The 27,641-nt window shown below is 30.4% G+C and overlaps 2 protein-coding genes across 2 annotated transcripts in view; one reads left to right on the top strand and one right to left on the bottom strand.

The window, feature by feature from the left end:
- Window positions 1-13,931, top strand: part of LOC136968618 (tetraspanin-7-like) — a 30,096-nt gene extending 16,165 nt beyond the window's left edge. The window contains exons 2-7 of the mRNA XM_067262616.1: window positions 2,183-2,371; window positions 3,185-3,355; window positions 4,715-4,861; window positions 4,966-5,049; window positions 13,328-13,416; window positions 13,500-13,931. Coding sequence (XP_067118717.1) covers window positions 2,183-2,371; window positions 3,185-3,355; window positions 4,715-4,861; window positions 4,966-5,049; window positions 13,328-13,399 — 663 coding nt within the window. The 3' untranslated portion in view covers window positions 13,400-13,416; window positions 13,500-13,931. The remainder of the gene's footprint in view (window positions 1-2,182; window positions 2,372-3,184; window positions 3,356-4,714; window positions 4,862-4,965; window positions 5,050-13,327; window positions 13,417-13,499) is intronic.
- A 1,574-nt stretch (window positions 13,932-15,505) lies between these two features.
- The window catches only part of LOC136968480 (SH2/SH3 adapter protein dreadlocks-like), a 37,863-nt gene continuing 25,727 nt past the window's right edge, over window positions 15,506-27,641 (bottom strand). Inside the window, 3 exon segments of the mRNA XM_067262461.1 lie at window positions 15,506-17,078; window positions 17,288-17,307; window positions 17,310-18,344. Of these exon segments, the coding sequence (XP_067118562.1) occupies window positions 16,878-17,078; window positions 17,288-17,307; window positions 17,310-18,344 (1,256 nt within the window). The 3' untranslated portion in view covers window positions 15,506-16,877.

The raw sequence follows: 27,641 nt of genomic DNA, 5'->3' as shown, positions 1-27,641 counted from the left end.
GTTTAATTAATTAAACTAAAATTGCATAAATTAGTTTAATTAATGTCGTATAAAACTGACTGCTCGTACAAGTTTGTTTTAAACATGCGACTCAAAAAGGCGCAAAATGGCGGATCCAGTACGCGTGTCCTGACTTTTTTATATGGACCTTGACTGTCAGTATGCATCACAGGTCTCCCTAGCGGCAAATTTTTGAATTAATTTTTTCTTTACAGTACAAAATTCCATTACTTTACGGATATTCATGAAAAATGTCGAAGTTATTCTGACCAGTGATTCTTATTTCAGACCATTGTGAAATCAAACTTTAATTATAATCACCCTGTATATTAAAAATTAAAGTGAAATGAATTTAATAGGTTAAAATGTAGTGTATTTTAGGTGAAAAAATGTATTCACAGTTTATTTTGCATTCACGTAATATTACAGTATAACGAATGGCTTTCAAAATAATTTACTTGTCCTCTCTCCTTCAGAAGCAAATTGAAGTGAGGTAATGTATGATGTACGACTCTCACGCATAATGTAGTTTTTCGTATATCACGGTGATCGGGATTGCAAAGATTTAAATTTAACATTATTAAATGGATAAATATAACATTTAAAATAATTTTAGTCCAATTAATTCAAAGTATTTTGAGAATTTAAAAATGAGAGATTTCCATTGCAACATAAAACATTCGTTTTCAGAACGCGTGTACTGGAGCCGCCATTTTGAGTCGCATGTTTAACAACAGATCTGAGTGTTTCTGTAGAGACGTTGTGGATGTGATACGTGATGTTGGCTTTAAGTTCCACTAAATTTGTAATGTTTCCATCAAAGACAAAATTCTTTAGATAAAGAGCTCAAGTTTGAAGGTTCAAGGCCCACCAGTGGCCAAGCGGTTTTCGTACCCTGAACACTGGAAATTTGGTCGTGGGTTCGCGTCTCGTTCAGATGGGTTGGCCAAGTGGAGTTTTCCGGCGTTTTCTCCACGTCTGTAACGCCTAAACGGGCCAGTTTCCCTTAAAAGACCTCCCGGAAGGCATCCCTCTAGGCAGATCGCCCAAGTGTTGCGTTGCCATAACTTAACAAACTAGAAGGTTCAAATTCATAACATCTGAATTTTGTGCACCCATCTGTAATTGGATGGCGGAATGACATTTCTCGTGTAAACTGCACATGTCACAAAAATAGATTCATTGCACAGAGGGCAGAAATGGACTATGGATCATTTGAAAAAACAGCACTTGCAATAATGCAAAGCTATAAAGTTTAAAAAAGCACTTATTTAGTCCCGAAAATGGTCAAATCTGCAAAATATTCATAAAAAATATAAACTCGTGTTTTTAAAAGGGCATATAATATATACATTATCAGACAACCCTAATTTCATCTACTTGGACCCAAATCGTGATGATTTCCAGGTTTCGATTTCGTAGCGTTTAAGGAAAAAAACATGCACGTGCATACAAATCCCGTCCTAAATCATTATTATTAACGTACTTGTATGCACGTACTTTATATTATTTTTATGTCATCTGCATTATATCCACACACAAGAAATTTATCAAGAAAACTAGTATATTGAAGCAAAAGATTCAAAATTCAAAAACTATTACAAATCCTAGAAATCGATCCTTAATAAAACCTCGTTATTGGTATCCTACAGTGGAGAAAATTGCTCTTTTCCTGTTATATCAGTTTCATTTGCTAATATCGTTAACTCGATTACATTGTTAACTTCATCCGCAATTTCTTTTCCAATAGTCTTTTTGATGGATTCAGTATTCGTGTTCAATTTAGACAGGTAAACAAACATTAAGAAAAGAGAAATTATCTTGGATTTCTCTAAGGAATAACTATTTACATTGTTCTTAACTTGTACTGTATTTAACTTTTATTAAACATTTATCATAAAACTTCAGACATACTAAGCTGTTAAGTTTAGACAATGTTGTGCACACCACTCAAATTATAAGTGGAAAGAAATTAATGAAAAATCTATATACTGTATTAATATTTCATAACTCTTTAAAACAGATGTGAATTTTTAATAGACTATAATTAATGAATTGAAACTTATTTGAATGCATTTTCTATGATAAATTTAGTGAAGGATATACTCTGCATTTTCTTTTGGATTTATGAAACGTCTAACACGAAATTCAAACTGTTTAATATAACCATTTTATATTTCAGATAACTGGTATCGTATTTTTGGTCGTTGGAATATGGATGAAGATTTCACTCAATCATTTTCTCGAGCTGTCTAAAGATTATAGCAGTGCTACATCGTACACATTTATAGCAACTGGTGCTGCAGTCATTGTAGTGGGTAGTCTAGGATGCTGGTGTACGGTAAAGGAACAACCTATCCTACTCTATTTGGTATGTATTCTATCAGGTATTTTAAATTGCTAAAAATATAAATGACTTCTATTATAATATTCACAATATTGAAAGATGTATAACCTGCAGCATTTATAATTATATTAAACTATATCAACTTTACATATTCGATTAAATTCAATGGCATTTTCTAATGAATAAATTTTAAAAAATTAATATTCACGAGAAATTAAAGTAAAAAAGAAAAAAAGCTTTTAAAAATGAAGTCAAATGTCCTGGTGACACACTGTTTATTTTTGTTTTAACATGCATCGTTTTGGTGATCTTACTAAATTTGGTTACCTATTATGTAATGTATTATACGAGAAATACAATAGACTACTTAAATAGAATATGTTAAACAGGCAATTTTTACTTGGCACTGATGGCCTAAAAGTTTTCAAATAATTTATAAAAGTTAAAAAAAAACTTTAAAGTTGTTTTACTAAATAATAATCATAAGTTTGTCCCTCTGAATTTTCATAAAATAATAATACATACAGCAAAATTTATAGATACTTTAAAATGTTTTTAACGCAAAGATAATGCCTATAATATTGTATGTAATTTAGTTATCCAGTAGACTGTCATACATGAAAAAAATAAGATTTATTAATATATAATCTTGAAAAATACATGCATCATCTGTTCAGTAACTCATCTAAACATGTTTATATAAAACTTTTACTTTATTTAATAGATAAGTAAAAAAAAAGACAGATAAAAGAAAAATATCTAATGTTATATTATTAGATTATTTTGAAATATTTTTTAAATAAGAAAATGATTTAAGTAAAAACTTTCCAATGGCAGTTTTCTGCATTCCTGACGTTGGTATTTATTCTACAATTGGGAGCAGGAATTTCTGGATATGCATTCCGTAATCATTTGAAAGATGGATTTTACTCCGGATTGAATAATACTATTTATAATTATGGCAAGGAACAATCGCAGGGACAGAATTTGGATATGCTCCAGTCTTACGTGAGTAATAAAATTTATCAATTTCTTTATTATATTCATTGCTTTTTTTAATTTCTAAGGTTAGACATTATTGTGTAATGAATTTGATATCAATACATCAACATTAAATCAATAATTCTCATTTACATAAGAAAAACAATTAACATTGTCTTTAAAAGTGGCATGATAATTGCCTTTAGAACCTGCCCAATGTTCCTGCTTATGAATATATAATTTTTACTACAGTATGTATACATTTTATTTATTATAACAATGGATAACTGAAGAGATTTTTAATTTTGACATGTACACTTATTGTTCTTTGGGCTTCTTTTGAAAATAATTTATTTAAACTTCAAAAATTTTTGCGGCACACCTGTTGAAAATCACTGTTGTAAAGTACAGTAGAGCGTCGATAAGTGGAACCAATTGGGGACTGGGGTCCTTCCAGTTAATGATTTGTTCCAGTTTCCGACTTTGTACGAAAAAATACATTAACCTGTCCGATGTTCAAATTTTTCTCCGTTGCGTGTCGCTTCGTGTTGAATTTTCGTCGATTTTAAGCCTAACGAAAATTTTTATAATCATCGAGGCTATCGTATCGTTAAAAATTATTTCTGCATTTTGTACAAACAAAATAAATATATTAAAGAATATAAAAAACATGAAAATTATACTTTAGAAGTAAATTTAGTATCAAAAACATTCGATTCAGCACGACACAGTCCGACTGAAAATCGTTCCACTTTCCGGCCATTCCACTTATCGACGCTCTACTGTATTTGTACTTGATAATTTTCTTGAAAAATTAGACTGTAGGAGAGTGTTTCCCAAACTGGGATCTGTGACACACTCAGAAGATATCTGTCAACATGTAGTGAAATATGTTTATATTTTAAAATATGGATAGAAGAAAATTGAATCAAAAATCACTTGCTGTTTTTATTTACTTTTATTCTTCCTACACTTTTTTTACTTTCACTTCATCCCCGAAATATAGGTGATCTACAGGGTTATCAAACGTCCTCTTTTCCCAGATGTGCCCATTTTTCGGCATTCCAACCACATATCCGGCAGGAATTTTTAAAATATGCACGCACGTCCACGATTTTAATAAATAAGAATAAAATGCTGACATTTTTTGTTCATTTAAAATAATCTAAACATACCATAGTTTTCCCGTTCTTTTCATATTAAAAATCATATCGCAATGCTCCATAACTATATCATAATTTTAAAAGTTAGAAAGCATATTTATTTATTAGACCGGCATCACAATGGAGATTAAAAATATCAACACAGCGTAAGTAATAATTTCGGTTCTGTGCCCTCCATATTGTTATTCTATCAAATCTTTACAAGCTTTTTTCAAATTTTCAGCTTAAATGCTGTGGTGTTCGGAGTTACAAAGATTGGCAACAAGTTCCGTGGGCAAAGACAACTAATTTGACTGTGCCGAGTAGTTGCTGTAAAGTAAAAAATTGTCATAATGGACGTAACATCAAAATGAGTGACATATATCATAAAGTAAGTCCGATAGAAGAAGGTATATATGAAAAAATTCAAATAATTATTTTCCTTCGCTGTTAAACTGGATAATGTATTTTACACATTATTTTTCTTCTGTTTAGGGATGCTATGAGAAAATTGTTGACTTTGTAAACAAAAATATAAATATCATCTCCAGTGCTGCTGTTGGCCTTGCAGCTTTTCAGGTAAAGACTTAAGTGTAAAATTTGTTTTATGGAGAGTTATTTTTTGAGAGAAACATAGTTTTAAAATGATTAAGAATAATTTTTAGCATAAAATAAGATTTACTTACCTTAAGAAAATCATTGCATGTCCACGGTATTGAAAATATTTTGAATGTTTTAATGGTAAGATAAAAGTGTAGTCCAAACGGTATTATTATTTATATTTTAGTCTAGTGTTTTCTCATAACTTGCAAAATTAATATTGAATGTTTTTGCTTATTCTGTCACATACTTTATATCAAAATTATATCAAAATTTATTACTGTCTCAACAAGTGTTCATATGACACAACAAGAGGAAAGCAAACTAAACAAATAAATAAAAAATACCCATTTTAATGTTCCTAAATAGGAACATGTTAACAGGTTCCAAACTATATTTTATATATAACAGTATAGTTTTAAATATGTTGGCAAATTTTATATACAATATTTTATAAACATGAATATGGCAAATTTGTTTTAAAATACCTTTATATCGAATATGATAGTTTAGAACTATCAGTATATTAATTATTTTCTAATTTCTGTTAAGAAATAACAAACTCTTCAGTAACTTTTATCCAATTGATTCAAGTTTTAAAAACTGGTTTTATACCATTTTTCTTTATGAAATATTTGCAAGAAACTGAAGATGCTTTTCACCATCTGTTAAATTTGATTTATTTCATATTTGAGTTAAACTAAAATACACATGCTTCTCCAAAGTTTTAATATTTCTGTTTTAGCACTTTTGAGCAAGCAATGCTCATTTTTGAGAATGAAAAGAATGGCAAGTGGTAACCAATAGAACAGTTTTAAAATACATAAAGTTATTATACAAAAATATTGTAGTAATGTTATAATAATTGACGTAAAATATAATTGTGAAGGTTTCTCCGATTGAAATGCTTATATTCTTTTATAATCAGCTATTTCTGAATTTTTGGGTGTTGGTCTGAGTTTCAGCAGTTGACTAAGGCTCTACCTGTAAATCCAAATCAACTTAGTAGTGGAATGTGATCAACGTCATACAACCCAACCTAACTTTTCTACAGCTTTATATGCACTTTCATATGATAAATCACACTGATGAAGATTTTATACCTTTTCCAACAGAGATTGGAACATTTATTCCAAAACCTTGTAATTTTTTCCTCTGTCAGTACTGGTGGACATCCACTACAGATTTATTGGGAAGTTCCATGTTCAGTTATTTCCGTCCAAATTCAATTACTCTTGCATACTGCTCAATAATGAATACATGCTGGATCTGGGAAAAAACATACTGCTTGCAATACCAACAATTATCTACTATAGTCCACTTCTTGAAGTAAACTATGCTACATGAGTCAAAAACCATAAGTGCTGCTGCCTGTTGAGAAAAATAGCTGGTGGCTATGTTGTATATGATAATAGAGACATTTGAAGATCAAGATTGTGCAGTATTAATTAAATTAATCTCTTGATCTTAATACTTTGAGACAATATTATGGAAATGGCTAATAATGGAAAAATATAAAGCACTTCAATTATAAAAATCCTCATATTTTATTTTATCTTTGGAAACCTTACAGATTATTAACTCCAAATAACAATAAATCATTTCCTAATTGACAATGATTGGTTAGCAGCAGACAGGGTGCCTCACACCATGTATGCAAGTACAGATGTTTGACATGTATAGGGAGATAGAAGAAGATATATATTCTGCAGATAACACAAGGAATAAAGAACTAATAGTAGTAGGAATAGAAAACATAAGACATAAGATGTATATCTTTTTTCCTATTTACATCATGCAAAATAATGTCACATGTCACATTCTGAACATTAGACAATCTATTGCTGGTTTTGCAAATAGAAAGGGCAAAAGACTAGTATTCAATAATAGAAATAAAACAGCTAATAAGATAGCATAGAAAAGATAGTAAGGATGAAAGTAATTGTTAAGAGAAAGTAACAGACTGAGTATATAACCAGCAAAAACAAACATGAGTCAGTATGGCAAAATCTTTGATGTCAAATCTAATATGCAGAATTTATCTAACTTTGCTTGCAAAGAATTTGTTTAGATTATAAAATATAAAATTGTAGGATGTGCATTACAAAGGTTGTGGTCAGAAAACTAACCAAAAGTAGCTGTAAAACATTGAATGGCAATCAATCAATCAACAATTGAGCTTATACATTCATATGTATGTTGACCAATACCTGTAAAATCATATGGATGTTCTCAATTTGTTAATGATTGATTACTCAAGAAAAGTAACAGTTTATTGTTTAAAACTAACAAAAAAATAGTCAAATTTACTAAGAAATATATAGCTAGAGTAGAAAGAGAAACAGGATATTGAGTGAAGAGATTTCATAGTAATAATGGTTTAGAGTATTGCAAAGGTACAATAAAGAAAATGTTTGACAAAATAGGAATAAAGCATGAGAGAACAAACACAAGTCTACAGATGAACAGGAAATGGAAAGAATAGAACACTTTTAGATGCAGTGAGAGCAATGTTAAAGACAGCAAGATTACCAAGATTGGGCCAAAGCAATAGTGGCAACACAGTGGCATAGCGAACATAACTGGCACCTGACACTTTATTGGCGCCCCCTCCCCCCTCCAGAAACACACAGTTTGTCTTGGAGACCATTTGGGTGACCGGTGCATGATACACCCCCTTGCACCCCCTCGCTACACCACTGTGTCAACAGCCTACATTAAAAACAGAACAGTGTATTCGATAATCAATGATAATGCACCTGAATTGCAGCCTAACCAAAGTCTAAAGATATATGGTTATCTAGCATATGTGCATTTACCATCACATGGATGAAATAAGTTATAGGACAGAGTGAAAGCATGCATATTTGTAGAATACTCACATAAACCAAGAGCTATAGAAAATGACAACTTTATACATCCCTTATACAATTAACGAATGTGAAATTTATAGGAGACAAATTTGGTTATGAAAATCTTCACAGTAAGAATGAAGTAGAACATTCATTAAAATTTAATGATTGTGATAGTGACGAAATGCCTTTTACAGGAAAATAAAGTAAAAATGATGATGTCACAAATGGCAATTCAATAATAAATACAAAGGTATGAAAACCAAGAGATAGACTTAAAAAGATTATTAAGAACCAATATGGACACAAGAGAAGCCTAACAATGAAGAAATTAATCTAGCTGAAGTAAACAAACCCACTACATATCATGAAGCTGAACAATAGAAAATTGTGATGAAACAAGAAATTAACAGCAATAAATGGAAGAATGAATGGAAGAAAATGATGCATAACCTGACACAAAAATCATCGAAAGTAATGAGTATGTAAATGAGTATAAGTTAAAACTGATTGAAATGGCCAATTCCAGCAACAATTTATTTGTTAAATATTTTTGGCTAAGACTAGATTTATTCTTTACTCCAGTTTAAGAAGTTTATTAACATTTTCATTTAATTTAAATAATTTTATATGTTTTCAATTTAAACTTTAATGGATGTGTGTTTTAATAAAGGTAAATATTACAAGAAGCATCTTTTTTTAATTTGCACGGTATAATATGCTTCTTTTTCCTTCTATAAACTCAAGGATCCCTGTCAACACATTTGTAGACTTGCAGCGATCCATGGACCACACATTGAGAAATCTATCTAAATTATCTCAAATATAATACATGGATATGAAAATTTCTATTGTTTAGCACTACACACTGAAAACATTTTCAGCATTTTCAGATGATGGTTTCAATGATATCCAATAAGTAAAGCAGTTAAGCATCTCAAGATGGATAGATTAATGGGAGAAGGCATTGCAACACATGGACAATTTTCCAAGGAAAGGAGTATTTTCTACAGGAAACTGAACACCAAATCTGCTATTTAGGTGTTAGATGAGTGAAGAAAACCCAAAACAGTCCATGTGACCAGCCCATTGGTGAGATGCAAACCTGTGACCGACTACCAATGTTTTATTCACTCAACTATTGATGGGCTAAACACATACAAAAGCCTGGGGCTAAATTTAGTCAGCCATATTGTCAGCAAACAAAATCAACAAGGCATCTATGGAAAAAAATTCCAACTTTCCGTCCCCATATATACCATATGCAGTTAAAGAAGCTAAATGGATAAATATGTTCTTTGAAGAAATGTGTCGAATCAAACTGTGGATACTACTGAATGTGTCTTATGTAATAAAATGTGATAATAAAGCAACCCTTTAATGCAAAGTGGGCTTTGCATTAAATTGGGAAGAGGCAAAACAAAAACATATAGATATAGCATATCATATTTTGGAAGAAAAGTACAAAGAAGGCTTGATAAAATTAGAATACATAAAATCAAAATGTGATGCAAAACATACATTTACAAAGAGCTTATCCAAAATTGCACATGAAAGGAATTTAGATTTATAAAAAGTAGTCCAGCAAATCAAAAGTGGGGAAATTGTGAAGGATTGATCCACCATTAACCTTACTGACCATACAGTCAGCTATTTTTGACGTCTTGCAGTTTCGTCATTTCGCTGCATGCAAGTACAGTCAAGATCATTTCAAAGATGACATAGCCTGCTTTTTGAACTTTTGAGTTTATCATCATCTTATCAATATGTAAAAATTAAATTAACCTTAATTTTTCATTAAATCCATCAAAAACTTTTGAAGAAAACATTACAGTGGACTCCCAATATAACGCGCATGTCAGGCGGGAAACAACACCCGCGTTATACCGAGCGGCAAGTGTAACGCAGTTCACTTCTTTACTTTAGCAATAATGTCATGCTTTTCTTTCACACTGTAAGCTTTTCTTTTACTCATCGTGCATACAATAATTAAACACTATTCAAAATACATTCAGGAACTCAATACATACACAATTACTCCATACACAGTAACAATAAAATGCACTACTCACTAACGCCGCATGGACCTGTATAAACGTGTTTGAGCTTATCGCGTCGCAAGCATTGCCCGCGGTATAGTGAACAGTGCTATAACGAAGGTCCACTGTATGTATGTTTTACAAATTGTAAATTTGTGTTGTATGGCAAAACCATTTTAACGTTGATATGAAATAAAACATTCAGAAAGAATCAAATCAGTACTTTGTTGGACCACCTTCGGCCTGAATTACACGAAGAAGTCGACTTTGCATACTGTTAATTAATTTACGAATGATATCCTGCCCAATTTCTGACCAAACCTTAAATAATTCTTCTTTGTACAGTGATAAAGATTTTCTATGGCTGAGAGGAATACAGCGGTCTAATTTGTCCCACAGATGTTCTATTAAATTTAAGTCTGGTGGCTGCGGTGGTCATTCAAGAACTTTGAAATCATTTTCATTGAAATATTTTCTGAGAAGCAATGCTGTATGTTTGGGATCATTGTCTTGTTGAAAGACAAATTTATCTTCAATTTCCATTTTCCTTGCTGATGCCATTAAATTGTCTAAGTATCTGTTTGTAATCTACTGCTTTCATGCTATCATGAATTTGAAAAATATTGCCCATTTCAAACCCTGAAAAACACCACCAAACCATTATATAAGGCGAGTGTTTCATTGTTCCCAGTTTTATTTTTATCGAATGCTTGATTTTTCTTTCTCCAAACAAATTTCCGTCTTTTAGCATCCTCCTTAATTCATCGCTCCAAATAACATGCTTCCAAAACTCTAGGGGCTTGTCCACAAATTTTTTGGCAAAAGCTAATCTTTTCATCTGATTCACTGCTGAAATCATTGGTTTTTTACGAACCACTCTTCCAAGGAAACTTTTTATTTATTTATTCTTCTCTTAATAGTTGAAACACTGGCTTCAAGCATAAGCTCATCTTTTATTTCTTTAGTTGTTATAAAAGAGTTTTTGGTGGTCTCGCGGAAATCATGGCGTTTTCTTGACGTGGCTTTAGGGCGGTGTTGCCATGGTAAATTTCTCACCGTATTGTTATTTAAATATTTGACCACTATTTTTCCAACTCCCTCTGTGATATTTGATGCTTTTTTGAAATAATAGGAGGAGAATCACTATTTTTTTTGCTCACGTACAATCTGCACTCTTCAAGACTCAATTCTCTCTTCTTTAACACACTTTCTTATTGATACTAAAATCTATTTAATTGACAACTCTGGAATTAAATTTTGTGTTATAACTGATTTGAAATTAATTTCTTACTGTATTTACAATGGTTTCTTTGTTGTCAACTTTCAATTGATACAACAATATTTTACTTGTCGCTCTTCAATTCTTTATTGGTGAAACAAACTAATCAGTTATCTATTGTTTTATGCCGATTAACAAGGCTATTACAATATGCAGAATAGTTAACAGATCAGAAATGTTTTTTTTTTTAACATTTTAAGGGAAAAAAATGCATTTTTTTCAGTTGTCAACTTTGAAATGATCTTGACTGTACTATGCACGGGTTATGTGCATGTGTTAGTGAGTACCTTAATGTAAAAGTATAAATTTATAAAGTCTTGATTGTTATCATTAAAATTCTTTTACCTTATTCAAAAATAAAGTTTAGCTTTAGACCTTTTTAAAGATGTAAAAAGAAAGAATAGAGCAATTATAGATTTATTTAAGCCAAGCTTTTCAATTTTTATAAATACTTTGAGCAAGTTTTCCTATAAAAATCTGACCTATATATTAATTACGTACCTTATAAATTTTACCAATACAACACTGAAATATTGTTTATAAAGATTGAAAGACAATTATAGTATGATAAAATGCTTGGTAATTAATAGCCATAAAAATAAAAAAATATATAGAAAATCTAAAAAATTAATTTAAAATTGTAATATTTTTATGAAGGATGAACAAACCACTATAGTTAATCTGCTGAATCAGTCAATGCACCTTTAACAGTGGGTAAAATTGAAGGAACATTAATGTTTTTAACCTGTTTAATGGGATCATTTTCAGTTGACAGATGAAAGTAGAATGCCAAAGTCAATAAGGAAGATGGGACAGAACAAAGTAAGGGGGGGATATGGACTATGACAGTAGCAGTTACCAATTCTTTTTAAACAAGGAAGGACTCCCTCCCTATCTATTAATAGCTCATCAGTCTTTTCTATCAACAACCATAATTGTAGTTTATCTCCCTTTCTTTGTTTATTGTATTCCATCTTCCTTTCTAACCAATACTGGTTTTCCACTTTTATCTCTTCATGTCTGACCATTAACCAGGTTAAAAATGTTATCATTCCATCAATTTGACACATCTAAACATGTAAACATGCATTTTTAATGTAATTTTTGACTATTTAAACTAAGAAATCTTAAAATATTTAAATAGAAGTACTGTATTTTTTCCCTTTACATATGCAGTAGGCCCTCAATTTAACAGACCGAGTGGGGAAAGGGAAGTTCACTATTACCAAAAGTCTGTTAAATAATTTTTAACCAATTGTTGTTATAAATTTTGCTATTCATTTTAAGTCAAATAATTTCTTTTATTTCTATAACAACAGTCATAATAAAGTATTTACAATAATTTCATTGGTATTTCCACTAACTTGCCTTTTCAATAATGAATTTATATTAAGGTAGTAAATTAATGTTATTTAACAAATGGGATAAGAAGAATATAGATGAATCTTAATGTATGAAAAGATCTAAATAATTACTAAATAAGAAACTATCAAAAGTATTTATGAATAAAGTAATCATCATTACACATTACAGCATTTACTCCATAACTGTGATATGCCGCTGCCAAACAAAAAACAAACACGGCAATCTTCTCAAAGAACTCGAACCAGATAAAATGGTTAGGAATGCAATTCAGATTAACGTTCTTCAATAGCTTAGTCAAATACTCTACATCATCCAACTTTAGTTGATATAAATTAATTATTTCATTCATTTATTAAGTGAGCATTAATAATAAACATATGAAAGCACGTAAACACTATAGGTTTTTGAGCTTGTGTTGTTATAGCTTGAAAACAATATACGTTAATGGATATAAGTTTGTAGATTAATGTGCCAGTTGGAAAAACAATGTTTTGATTATTAATGTGAAAACATATAATGTCTGTAAATAATAATTGAATTTTATTATATATGTAAATGACATACAAAAAATAATTTGATGTATAAATGAAAATACTATTTATAAAAATCGGTAAAGACTGTGAAGGATATCTCACGGTTGCCTCTTTTAAAAGATGTTTTAAAGGTTTTTTTAACTTTTGCCTTATTGAAAATACTGACTTAATCATAAATAATTTTTTTAGCTCCTGGGAGCAATTTTGTCTTGCTGCCTTGCCAAGCATATCAATAAATCAAAATATGAACAAATGGCATAACTAAAATAGTAACAAAGGTAAGATAAATCTTCTAATTTAATAAATTATTAAAGTCGTGATTAATAAATCTACTAATACGACGAATTATTTTGTAATTTAGATTCCAGTTTTGTTCTTCACAAATTCCGTCATAAATGATTACTCTGCCTTACTACTTGGCCTTTTAATTTATCAATGTGGAAGTTACTACTATATTACGTATACTATCGTAACATTATATTGTTTTTTATATCTTTAAATGTCATATACCTACAAAACGTATATGTATACACACACACAAAACACATAAAAGTTTGTTGTTCTTGTTATAGCTGTTTATTGAAATTTCAAAATTCCTATATAAAGAGTAAATTATTGCTTATATTAAAAAACTACAATAAATATTTTTGCCTTTTTTCATTGTTGTCAAGTCAAAAATTTTGAAAATGAAATGTTTAAGATAAATATTTTATTATGTAATTTACATTGGTAATTATATTTATGAAATATAAAATTTGCAAAATGTGTTCAAGCTTTAAAAATTCAAGAAAAATCTTTAAATGATATTCATATATTTAATATGAATTTTTATTGATCTGTTGTAAAATATTTTTGTTGTTGTAAATGTGTAAATTTAATAAATGGATTATTAAAACAATAGTTCTGTATGATTAAGATTTAATTATTAGAACCAAAAATTTTAAAGTTTAGAATCATCTAATAAAAACAAATATATGCAAAAATCGTAATTATATTTACACTGATTTTTGAATTTTGTAGCAGTAATAAAGATTTAAAAACTCCTAGTGTAATATATTAACGTGATAAATTCATTGGTTAAATAAATAAATATACAGTCGACTCCGCATAAGTCGACACCGTAGGTTAATTAGTCAATTTTCTGTGGTCCTGGCCGACTTACATAGGCAATAATGTTATTAATGTTAGAAAACTCTGTTTACTCGACATCGTTTAACTCGTCACCACTGGATAAATCAACATACTTTTTCTGTTTCGCACTTTTTAGACGTCTGATAAGTCGACTCCCCTCCGGAGAAAATGAGTTCACACCGTATAATAAGCTGTGTGGTGCGAACACAGCTTATTGTACAGGGGGGAGTCGACTTATCAGACGTCTAAAAAGTGCGAAACAGAAAAAGTATGTCGATTTATCCAGTGGTGATGAGTTAAACGATGTCGAGTAAACCGAGTTTTCTAACGTTAATAACATTATTGCCTATGTAAGTCAGCCGGAACCACAAAAATCTGACTACGTAACGACGAGTGTCGAGTTATCCGGGTGTCGACTTATGCGGAGTCGACTATATATATATATATATTACTAGTTTAACTTAAAAATATTCAAACAAATGACTTACAAACCTCTTTAAAAATATTACAGCGATTACTAAATCAAGCCATTCTTCAGTTGTATAAATTGCTTGTAGTTCACTTTTTGACACATGTTGCAAATCCATAAATATCATTTTTGAGCATTTATTATAATTTCTCAATATATTATTTACATCCTGTCATTTTTTCATTGACTATTAAGTAGACTAGCAGATATATGTTAAAACTATTATAATCTTAAAAATAAAAACAAAATGAACACTGTCCACATAAACAATGAACTTCCCAGAAAATTCTGAAATTTACCACTAGAGCAGCAATTCTTGATGTTTTTAAACTTACATCATCCCAACTTTACGAATGTTGGCACTTCTGTATTTATACAAGAGGAGAATAGAATTAAATTTTTTAAATGCTCCTATTCTTCTTAAGGAGAATAGCTGCAAAGTCTCTCGCATAATCGCTATTTTCCGACTTTTTATTTTATATCTTTACACAAATAAAAATTCTCCATCCACGAAGACATTTTTCCACATTATAAAGCAAACAAATTTTCGTATACTTGTATATAAACACAGTGGCGTAGCTAGCACGGGTGACACCCGGTGCAGATAACATGGTGTCACCTTTTTTAACTCTTTTATAAAACACTGTTGAATTGTAATATCTTCGCACTCGAGCAACTTGAACGCTATATTGAATATGCGATGTCGCGACTTATTCTATAAATCTAAACTCATACATCATAGTAAGATTTTTAGCTGGTGCGAGCCCTCGTGGCGAAGAAACTGTCATGGGAGGCGAGCCATTGACACCTCCCTTTTTTTAGGTACAGGCCTACCGGGTGTCACCCCAGGTGGGCCGCCCCCACCGCCCTGCCCTAGCTACACCTATGTATAAACATCAACTTATAACCAGAATTTAAAGCCAAATTACTGTCAATTATTATTATTAATGACGTAGATTCCTCCCAAAAGAATCTTGTGACACCTTTTGAAAATTTCAATCCGAGAGTGCCGTACATTAGACAAGAACCACTGCACTAGGGTAAAAACTTATATATACATATTTGATAAATTTATAATTAATTTTTCACACAGTTTTATAAAATTACAATGTGAATGTCAAAATACTTAAAGTTAATTTTATTCATTCTCAAATATTTATTCTATAATATTTAGATTTATTAATAATTTACGTAGATGAAATAAAAAAAAAAGGTTTTTACAAGTAGAACATAATTAACAAAAATACTGCAATATGATTTTTTGACAAGTAGATGATTAACATACATTATATTAAATAAATAAAAGCTTTATATACATCAATAAAACTATATGAATTAAAAAAAATATTTTTTTTTATATATATTTATATTTATATGTTATAATGGTTAAAATGCAGATTTACAGATGCAAAATTGTTTAAACAACACATATTTTGTTATAATGTAACAGTGAAATTAACCATAATATCAAATATTCTCTCTTTTGTTTTGTTTTTTCGTAAAAATTAAATGTTGCCGTCATCGATTAACAAAACTATAATGTTTAATGATAACGGGAATTTTCTAAATGATATAATCAGAAGGGACTGATGAATAGTTGAAATATTTACAAATTAATTTACAATGTAAAGTAAAAATGGAAAGAATCATAAAAATAGCTGCAATAAATTTTCATTAATGATAAATTTAAAACATCTATCATTAGCGGAAAAAAACTTTTTACTAAAAGTATCTAAATCAATAAATAAAATTCTTTCGAAACCATTTTTAAAGTTGCCTCTATTACTTATCAATGCGTTAATGATCCATCACAGCAGCTTATATACTAACTTGCAATTCTTGTTTTCATTATTACACCATAAAAATGCACTTTTATCAAATGGTGCATTTTCTGTAAATTAAAGATGTCTATTGACAAATATTTTTCCAGCACCATTAAATTGCCATTTTTTTTCTTTGATAAAGATATTTATATACAATAGACTGTATTAACATGCAGACAAACAATTAAGATAAGCAGTCTCTCTTAAATCAGTTCTGAAGCTGAGTATTTATACCACATGATGGAGATAATAGTTGTGCATGAAACTAGTAGCTGAATATGCAGTTACTACAATTATCACTAACATTTCACACTACTCATGGTCTTTGAAAAGGCTTTACTAGATACAATTTCTCTCCTCTAGGACTGGTGTATATAGGAGCTCTTTTATAATGTTCGACCAGTTCGTCCAATGTGTTAAACCTGCGCTGCCCGATACAGAATACTCCGTCTTCGACGTGAACGCGGAAATGCTTGTTTTTTGTAGTAGCTTTTAACGACACAGAATAATCTCCAACCTGAAAGTAACGAAATTTTAAAAATATAGTTTCTTATTTTCTCAATTTTTTATAAGTATAAAATATTAAAAATAAACATGCAAGAAATAAATTTTTATAAATAATTATTATAACTGCATTTATATAATTTGCTAGTTTAATTTCTTTTGTAGATGTAAATTCATATAATATTACTACATATTTAATAATGGAAGAACTTTGATACTTACATTAGTTTCACTATCACGAAAACAAAATCTCCATCTTCTGCCAATTCAGTAAGCATTTGATCACACTGACTGCGAGTTATGTTTCCATAATACCATGTCTTACCACTAAGATCAGGTTTGGTAATATTTCCAGTACCCATCTTTAATTTCACCATAGGTGAGCTACTGCTGGCACCTAATGATAAGTTAGCTAAATCTTTCTGTAGACTATTTAAATCTGCCCTATCAGAAAAATTACATTTTCCAAATCCTTTCTTAGAGGAATTGGAACCCGAAGATTCTGTTCCGTCAATATCCCGTGTTATAACCTGAACGTAATTCTTTGGTATTAGGCCTATTTCACCCATATGATTGCGTGCTTTCCACCAATCTGGATCGTTGGCGGGCCGATCGATGATCTCTAAATGTTCACTTTTTTGGAAACTCAGTTCTTCTTCATTTTGGGATGTAAATGAATATAATGCTACCACCACATCTAGACAATAGCTGCCCTGCAACGTGCTACAAGCAGAATCTGCTGGTGTATAATTGTGACTACCTTCATTTAAATCATCTTGTTCTTCCTGAACATAATTAGATGGAAACCATCCAATACAACCATTATATTCACCTTTCCACCATCCATCACTAGATTTCTCCATTACTAAAACCTTAGTTCCTTTCACTAATGAAACTTCATCTGACTGCTGAGCATCATAATTATATTTTACAAGTGCTGCTACATGTGAATAACTGTGATTTTTAGGAGAAGTATTATTTGGAGAATTGACATTAACATCAACTTCTTTCGTAGTAACAGGAGAGGCAGTGGGCGACATCTTGACTTCATTTTTCTTTTTTACTTTCCTTCTTATGCTATCAAATATAGAAGGTTTTTCCCGCTTCACATAGTTGGAGGGTACAAATCCAGACTGATTTTTAGAATTTTGGACCTTCCACCAATGCTTACTGTCATCAAGTAGTACTAATCTTTCACTTTTACGTATATCCAATTCTTGACTGCCTTGGGCTGAATAATCATATTTTGCAATAACGTAAATTTCTTCACCACTTTTCCCTACATAAAAATTTTTTAAAAATTAATGAAAACATATACTAAACACCTCAATAATTAGAAAATATTATCTAAAAATACATCAGTATACACCAAAACCAGTTAAATAAACACCAAAAACATTTAATCAACTTCAAGGAATTGGGCAATTGTCAATGGTGTGGAGAACATGGTTTGAACTATACTAAATCACTTAATGTGTGCACTCAAGTTTATTAATCAAAATAAGAATAGTTTGATTGAAGTTTATTAACCAAAGTATTCTTATTAATAAACTTATTAATTATGTAACTTTTATTCACTTATTTCAGATTGTCTCTATGATATATAGGATTGAACCTAAAGTTTGTTTGGTTTTTAGAGAGAACTAGCAGATAAGCCTGGTGTTGCTTAGGCAAAAAGTAACGATAACAAAGATTATTACATTATAGCCAATCTTACCCATTTTTTACAGAATGCAAGAATTAGGTTCCACCTGTTTCCAGACTAATTAGAGAATTTTTAGATGGATCTAAAAATATGTTCGATTTCCCGCAAAAATGCAATAAACCGCATCTGTGCCTGTAAATCTTGCACGTCAAAATGACCATTATATCCATTAAACCTTAGTCTGACCACCTTTGAAGTTTCCTTTCCAAAACAGCTATCTAATTTATGTACTATATAAATTTCAAATTTACACACAAATAATTCTGACAAGCATATAATTCAACAGTAGACCATAAGTGTTCAATCGTCCCATCTTATTTTTATACTCCTCCACAGTTTTGTAAGGATTACCATTAGATGCTGCTGTAAATGTTCCAAATTCCTGCCACTCATCAGCCACATACGAAACAATCCTATTCCTTATTCTTATATGATCTGAGACTGTACTGTATTCAACATACACTATGCTCGAAAACAGGCAATTACCATCTCCTTGTATAGGAATCAAAAAATGTGGTACCCTACTAAACCGCAGTTAAAAATAAAAAATAGCATCTAAAACAGTAAAATAGAAGCTGAGTTCTTCACGGTAAGCCTTAATCCTGTCCCTCTCTCCCGCAAGGGTAATTTCGGAAAATCCTTTCTTAGTGTATGTACCTTATTTGTACCAAATTTCAACTTTTAACTTCTAACCATTTGTGCTCTGTGCTTATTATCATCATCATCATCAACCAATCTTGATTATATTATAAGATTATAAATGAAATTGTATGTGGCGCCATGTGCTGGAAGTTCGCCCTCTAGAAATTTCTAGAGGGCGAAACTTCCAGCCCTTATATCTTCAACAGCACGCCCTTCAGGTAAAAATGGGAACCTTCTTCATGGATGGGGGATAGAGAGCTACCACACCATATAACTCCCTCGATCGTACCGGGACTCGTTTTTAAGTTTTAGCAGCATGCACATTGTACACTTACTTTTATAATGTATATTGATTAAAAATACAAATATTCAGATATTTAACTATAATAATAGCCATCAGACTAAAATTTACAAACTTATAGACTTTTTATTTGAAACATTTTTAATTAACTTTAAAATCTCTTTCAAACTTTTATAACACTGTTTAAAGACTAAGAATAAAGCAATTCAAATAAAAATACTTTGTTCCAACTATACTTTCATAAAACCTTATCTTGTCTGGTAATGTAATAGAACTTGACACCATAATACATTAAATTAATCCAAGAAACTGCTTATTTTGGGGTTATTGAATAATATATTCAATATGAAACATTTGTACTCTCTTTAGGCCATCTGCAGCATCAGAAAATTATGAAAATTTTAAATGACAACTTCCAAAAGCTGGAACTTATATCTATGTTCAAAAAAGGTAAGTACTTTTCCAGAAGTAGAGTAGATGATTTACAAATGTTTTCAACTATTTTCAATAGTCTGCTTCAGATCTAACTGGAACTTCTTACTTAAAAAAAATAATGGAATGTCATTTTGTTCTAAAATGAATTGGAATCTTTTTTAAATTATGTAATTGCCTTAATATGTTCAATGACATGTTTTGAGCATTCCCACATTGCGATATACTGTTATTGGGTGTAGATCAAGTACCCCTGTTGGAATAGGCTTTGGCTAAATTAGGAACAAGATGCTTTTTGTAACCATGTTTTAAGCTATGTCCTCCAGACATTTAAGCTATTTTAACGTGTCTTTGTAATTCGTGCAGTGGGTAAAAGCACGTTTGGTTAGGGTATGAAACACAGCTATTTTGTAAAGATATGAGTTCGCAGGTATAAACAATAGAAGGTGTGACGGTGTGTAATAAATATTCGTATGGATAACTATTTTTAACACTGATATCGAGATCTAAAAAGTGTTCCCTTGAATTGCTGGCTTGGTCCAATTTTATGGAAAGCCCACATGGGTTGTTATTCATTTGTTCTATGAAGACTTCTATAATTGGTTTTGCTTTCCACATTATAAAAATATTATCGATATATCTTCTGTATAAGATAATGTTAGGATGGAACAAAGGTAAGACTGTTTTTTCTAATAATCTAATGACCATCTCACAAAGATCCCCCAATAGGGGACTGCCCATCAATACACCTCTTTTTTTGTACATGTGTTTTGTAATCATATTGAAAAAATGAATAGCATAACATGTGTTAGTTCTAGAATATGTTTGTGACGTGCTGGTTCACTGTCTATACTTAACAAAAATGTGTACTGTTTTTTATGTTTATATATTCCAGGCTTACAGTGTTGGAGGGATAACACTTGTCCTCAGATATTATTACAGTAGATCATCGATTATCCGACCCCCGATCAACCGTCACATCGGTTAACCGACTGCGTTCTAGTCGGCAAATTCAAATGTCCGCTAGTGATGTGGCGCTACAATAATTGGCTATGTATTGGCTACTTTAATATCATTTTTGTTAAATTTTTGCGTGTTTTAGCTGGCAACACTGGCTCGACCACGAAAGGGAGGCCAGTATTTAAACGAGGTTTAATATTATTTAACGACGCTATCCAATTGCTGTTTTTAAAATGTGTGCGAGATTTCGCGGAGAAAAATGAGTGTCAGCTGCGAAGCAAAAGAAAATTTTGGACTTCTTTTTCTAATATATAGGCCTACTTTATGTAAAATATGTAACCCAAATATATTTTTCAATAAACAATACAGTACTGTATTTATTTTGTGCAAAATAAAGAAATAATTTTTAATGATACAATAGCGACGATTATTATTTTAAAAAAAATTTGTTAGGCTTACCATTGATGAAAATTCAACGCGAAGTAGGTTAATAGCGATATACTAATATACTAATTACATGGGATATACTAATATACTATACTAATAATGTATTTTTTCATACTTTTCGGTTATCCGTCTTTTCAGTTATCCGACCAACCCCAGTTCCCAATCGAGTCGGATAATCGATGCTCTACTGTATTCATACTTAGATTTTTATTTTTTATTTGTTTAATGCATGTCTTTATATTTTCATTTATTCTTCAAAGGTTTGGCCATCGACATTCAAAATATTTATTTTAGAATGTTTTTAAAATTTTTGTTCTATTCAAATGCAACTGACATTCGATTTGTATTTTTTCCTGAGGAAGATCAGCAAAATATGACTGTGTATTGGTCAAAGGCTTTAGAAGTGTATAAAGTCTTTGACAGAAGCCCGTTCTATTTTATGTATTAAGTAAATCTTAAATAATTAGAACTTGCATTATCTGTCGATAACTTGCACAGAAACCTTGGTACTTACTCCAGCACTTGATTTTGTGCAAATGTTTTTTGCCTTGTTCAGTTGGTAGTACAGCCATTCCATCAAATCTGACATATACAAAATAAATCAAAATAAAAAGTTCTCTATGGAAACATTCTGTCAGCAGAGTGACGTAAATTTAAAAAGAATGTAATCAGCAACTTTAAAAAGTGATGTCACATGGAATGACATTGTCAGCATAAAAAAAAAAAAAAGACAAAAACCCAGTAATCCGACCCTCAATCTTGACCAAACTTGTTTCATTTTGTTTCAGATATAGAACTCTTAAAAATGTGGCACTATTTTGCACCATTTTTTCTGTATTTAATTACAACCAACCAACTAATTTGTGTTTTAGTAATATATAGATTATAATATTTTAAATTATATAATCTATCTAAGTTGTAAAAAATTCAGAAAATATATTACTTAAAAATAATTATATAAAAATTATTCTCCATGCTCTGATTTCAGTGAAATCCTTAATTATACAGTCAAATCTGTTTTTATGCGGGGGATAGGGACCGCATTAAAAAAAAACGCATAAAAATCTCACGAAACTTCACGAATGGCTGTAAATAATAGTTTTTGCGACACAATTAAAAAATATTTTTTTTTATGCGGTCAACAGGGACCGCATAAAAAAAGTCTCACGTAGAAAATAACTCAAAACCGTACGAAATAGAATTTATTGACAACAGATGTCAGCACTTGACTGCATCGTCTGGTCTATCGTCTGTTTTACATATTTTTGTCCAGGTGGTGTTTTGTTGACTTAAAAAGTAAATTATTTCATTTTTCGCATATTCATGCAATAATATTACTATAATAAGTGCATTTATGCTATAATAAGTTTATTTAGCTATAATAAGTCAACGTAAGACATGACGAATCGCACGAGACTAGTCGCCAACTATACCGCACAAATTAAAAATTCGCATTAAAAAAATCACACAAATAAAAATCGCACATAAAAAGAGCGCATAAAAACAGGTTTGACTGTATTGTCAAAATCTAATTTTTCACATATTTTGTGTTCTAATTACAACAGTTAGATTTGAGAAAAAAATCATGCAGTTTAAACAGCATATTTATACATTGTAATGAAGCCATATTATTGCAGCACATGGCACAAAATGTTTTAATTTCATTATATAAATCGCCATGATTTATATCCTGATTATCGCTATTCCTAACTGCTAACTTCTAAATCCATACAATGCTTCTTAAGGTCATCCTTGTTCACTGTCTTCTAATATAGGAATATTGTAAAGGAAACCAAAAATGGCAATGTAATCTTCCATTTATTTAATCTTTCTTCTACAGAGATTATTCCTTCATCTTCTATTGCAAAAAAATTTCTTTCAAGAGTATTTATACTGTACATGTACCCATTTCTTTATAATCAAATAAATGTTTTTGTTTTCTTGATCTGGCTTCTTTAAATGCAAGAGGAATGTTTCATTTTGTACAAATTTCATTTCCTACTAATTTTGATTTTAAGAAACCAATAATATTCTTTAATAGTGATGTTACTAAACTTATCTATAATAAATAAACGTCTTGTATTAACACTGGAGTGAGTAATAAACAGTATCTGTATCCAGTGGCGATATTCAAAATAGTTAACAAAGGGTTCGCTAGCAGAAAATTTTTCCCTGGCAATCACCGACAAACGAAATGGAAGTTTTGGCTAGAAATAAATACAATACTTTTCTTGTGATATATCTAATAATCAGTGGCGTATTTGGAACGTAACGAGCTCTGGGCGAAGACCAGGTAACAATAGTATATTAGTGCTGTCGACCTTTTTTTTTCTCTAGGCAGAGAAATTTTTTACCCCGAATGGTACTGCTGTTAATAGACAGATGTCATCATCTCTCGAAATACAATATCCTTTTTATTTCACTGTCCATAGCCCGACACATGTTCCATGACCATCTTGTATTATCTCGCGCGCGTAAATTGTGGGATCTCTCTTATGACTGGATCTAGTTTCAAGAACTCTCTTGAATCGATCGCGATTAAACTTCGTTTCGGTCGAGATTGAAACGGTCGAGAGAGATCGCACCAAGACATACTCACCAACCTTGCTCACAATCTAGATTGAAATGCTCGGTGCGAACGGGGTATAAAGCTCTAGTTTAGTAGTATTACAGAGTATAATACGTATATTTTAATATATTTTTTTAAAAAAACAAAACCACTGAGAAAAGTTCCATGTGTTTAAGAAGGTTCGGAAAACTGAAAATTTTAATAACGGGTTCGGCCGAACCTATGCGAACCCGCTGAATATCACCACTGTCTGTATCTGTATGCACCTATATCAACTTTAAGGACGGGGATACAATCTCGCATGCGTGGAGGTACCTGTTCAAAGAATTCAAACGGAGCCAGGTGGAGGGGTGAAACATGTTATGTATAATGTTTATTACACGGGAAGCATCTTTCTAACGGTCCAAGGAGGATTCCGGTCAGTTCAGCACCTGAAAAAGGCCTTGGTGGAGGCAGAAAACGTTAATAGGTTTTTGTATCAAGTACAACACTGGCAAAAGGTTTTGTTTGTGACTGTCTTTTACTTATTTTACTTACTATAGATAAAAGATCATACCAATTAACTGCTGATAGCGAAAATTCAAAATTAATTTTGAATATTCTAACTTTTTATCAAATTTTATCACAACAAAGTTTTTGCACCATTTTTTTTGTCATAGCTATATTATTATTATTAAATACTTTAATGTTAAATTCTTTTAAATTATAAAAATTGGGCTGCACGTTCGTAAGGTGTCGTAGTAAGTTGTTTACTTTTAAATTATTACCATTTTTTCTGCTATAAATGCCTAAATATGATACAGAGAATTATTACAGTTCAATGTAAAAAGGCAGGATAGTGTAAAAAAAAAAAAAAACTCAAAAATTCTTTAAGGGCAGGGCCCTGGGTATCCCATTTGCTTGGCTCTAATGGCAGTACTGTCAATCTTCAATTAAGCATGTATTAGTGAAGCTGTGTGTTCCATACTGTTTCCTTGGTCATGTATTTTACAGGAATATATATTTGCTAGTTTCTGAACAAGTTTTTTGGAATACCCATGAGGCTATTGTTATACCTATTAGGTGTTCCATTTCTTTCCAGATGTCATTTATGTTAGAACAATGTGTGAATGCTCTCTTGACTAACAATCTAAAGGCTGCTACTTTATGTTTTACAACATCAAGGCATTCCAGTTTTTAAAAATAAGACCTGAAGCAGACTAGCGAAGTAATCAAAAATTTTCATAAATTATCTACTCCACTGCTGGAAAAAATACTTGGGTTGACTTTTTTGAACATCAATGAAGTTTACATACTACAATATAATTAAAATTTCTTTTTCATATTTCTATATTTTAGAGATATGAAAAATACCTATTCTGTTTCAAATAATCTGCAGGATTTTCTATTGGGCTATATTAAGGAAAATTAATAATCAGATAAGAAAAAAACTCAAATTTTAAATTGCTATTTTATAGGATATAACACAAACTTAATCAAACTCAAGATAATATATAAAATAGAGAGTTACTTTCAACATTTATAAAGATGAACACAACTAAATTACTACTACATTAAATATTATACTTTATCAAACAAGCGTGTATGATAAGATGTGACAATCTCGTCATTTCAAATTTAAGAAAAGATCGGTTAATAAGTATTTACAGTAAATCTACATTATAAAATCTAAATGAGATTTTATTTTTAATCTATACACAGTCAAATCCACTTATTGTTATCACTTTGACTCATCTAAACTAATAATAATAACAACCAATTGCTAACTAAACGAGGTAAGTAAATAAGACAATAATTCTGGTTTGATCAATTCTGACACTAAAAGGACATGTTAATAAATCTTCAAGTTATTCATTTTTTAATTATACTCTTTATTATTAATGCTGTTGTTATAATCATTTTATATTCAATTTTTTTTTAATTAAATAATTGAAATATAAACATCTATAAGCCTGATAGTTGTACAAAAACCAAATGATTGCCAGATTAGATCAGGTTATAATTTACAGCTACTATTAATAATTAAATGCTAAGTAATTTGATCTAGATGTAGGTGTTAGGTGCCATCTCTTGACAAATTTAATGATTATAATTAAATTAATATTTTAATAATCAATTTTGAAGGTTCTGGAAGAAAATAATCGGACCAGAATGGGATTCGAATCCGCAACTCTCTTACTGCGTAATGTGTTGGCAGTTATGCTACTCAGATCTCCATCCAATCTTCATTTTCAGAACTATCAATTTAGATATAACCATATTAAATACATAGCATAACTAGCAGCACAGTAAGCAACAGTTGCAGGTTCAAATCCCACTCTGGGCTGATTTATTAATTTAAGTATAATTATAAAATTTAATGAGATGATGCCTAATGTCTACCTCTAGGCTAAATTACTTAGCATTTAATTATTAATAGTAGCTGTAATATAGCCCAATATAATCTGGCAGTTGTTTGGCTTCATTAAATTGAATTGAATTAAGTAAATAAAGTGAAATAGTAATGATGCAATTCTTAGTTTTAATTTGACAAACTGGCAGAGAGTAATAATGATGTCTGTAATATTTTGTTTTGCACACAAGTTAGGAGTATCATTTTTGTGTGTGTAAAATTATTTTTAGTCATTAAAATTCACTTCATAGTAATGAGTTTATTACAATGATAATTATCACATCATGTGTCTTAACTGTCAAAGATCTATGAAATGGCATTGTATAGATAGGAGTAATTACCAGAAATTTATCAAGTTTCAAGATACAAGTTTAAATAAAAAAATGTTTAATATCATTTAAAGCATAAATTGAACATAAAAACGAGGAATAACAACCATGTAGAAATTAATGTGAAGTGTATGTTTGTGTGTCTTTGTTAGCTTCAGGGAAAATTGTGATGTTAGATGAACATATCTGCCATGCATAAAGAATTTTTCATTTTCTGAAGACACATTCAGTGACTGTAGGCAAAGGAAAAGCTGTCTGAGAAGTTCTTAATTATAATTAAAATCAACATATACCTCTTTTTATACTTTATACCTATGATGATTGACTACACACACATAAACAACTCATAAACCTGATTTTTAATAATGCCAACAATCTGCCAAAATATTAGACTATAATAAAGCTAATTTAATAATTAGATGTAAATAATTTGATTAGAGGTAAGTGTTATGCTGTCATCTTATGATAATTTTAATAATTATAATAAATTGATTCTTTTCTTCCAGAATATTAAATTAAAATTAATTTATTATAATTATTAAAATTATCATGAGATACAAGCATAACTACCTATCTCTAGTCAAATTATTTACATAATTTGACTAGAGATAGGTAGTTATGCTCAAAGTATAGCCCAATATTTGGCAGATCGTTTAACACATGATACATTTATCTTGGAAAGGAGCTAACAAGGGAGTTATTAGTCTCTGCTAATTAGTTAGCTCCCATTTATCCTTCTATGAAATTCCCCTTAGAACAGAAAGATATTTCTTTTATTTTAAATATATACAGATCAATT

This window comes from Centruroides vittatus, unplaced genomic scaffold (genome assembly GCF_030686945.1).
Source record: "Centruroides vittatus isolate TY-2023 unplaced genomic scaffold, ASM3068694v2 contig_1033, whole genome shotgun sequence".
In the NCBI taxonomy this organism is placed as follows: domain Eukaryota; kingdom Metazoa; phylum Arthropoda; class Arachnida; order Scorpiones; family Buthidae; genus Centruroides; species Centruroides vittatus.
The sequence above is the reverse complement of the archived record's forward strand: the minus strand, read 5'-3'. Positions and strand labels throughout refer to the sequence as shown.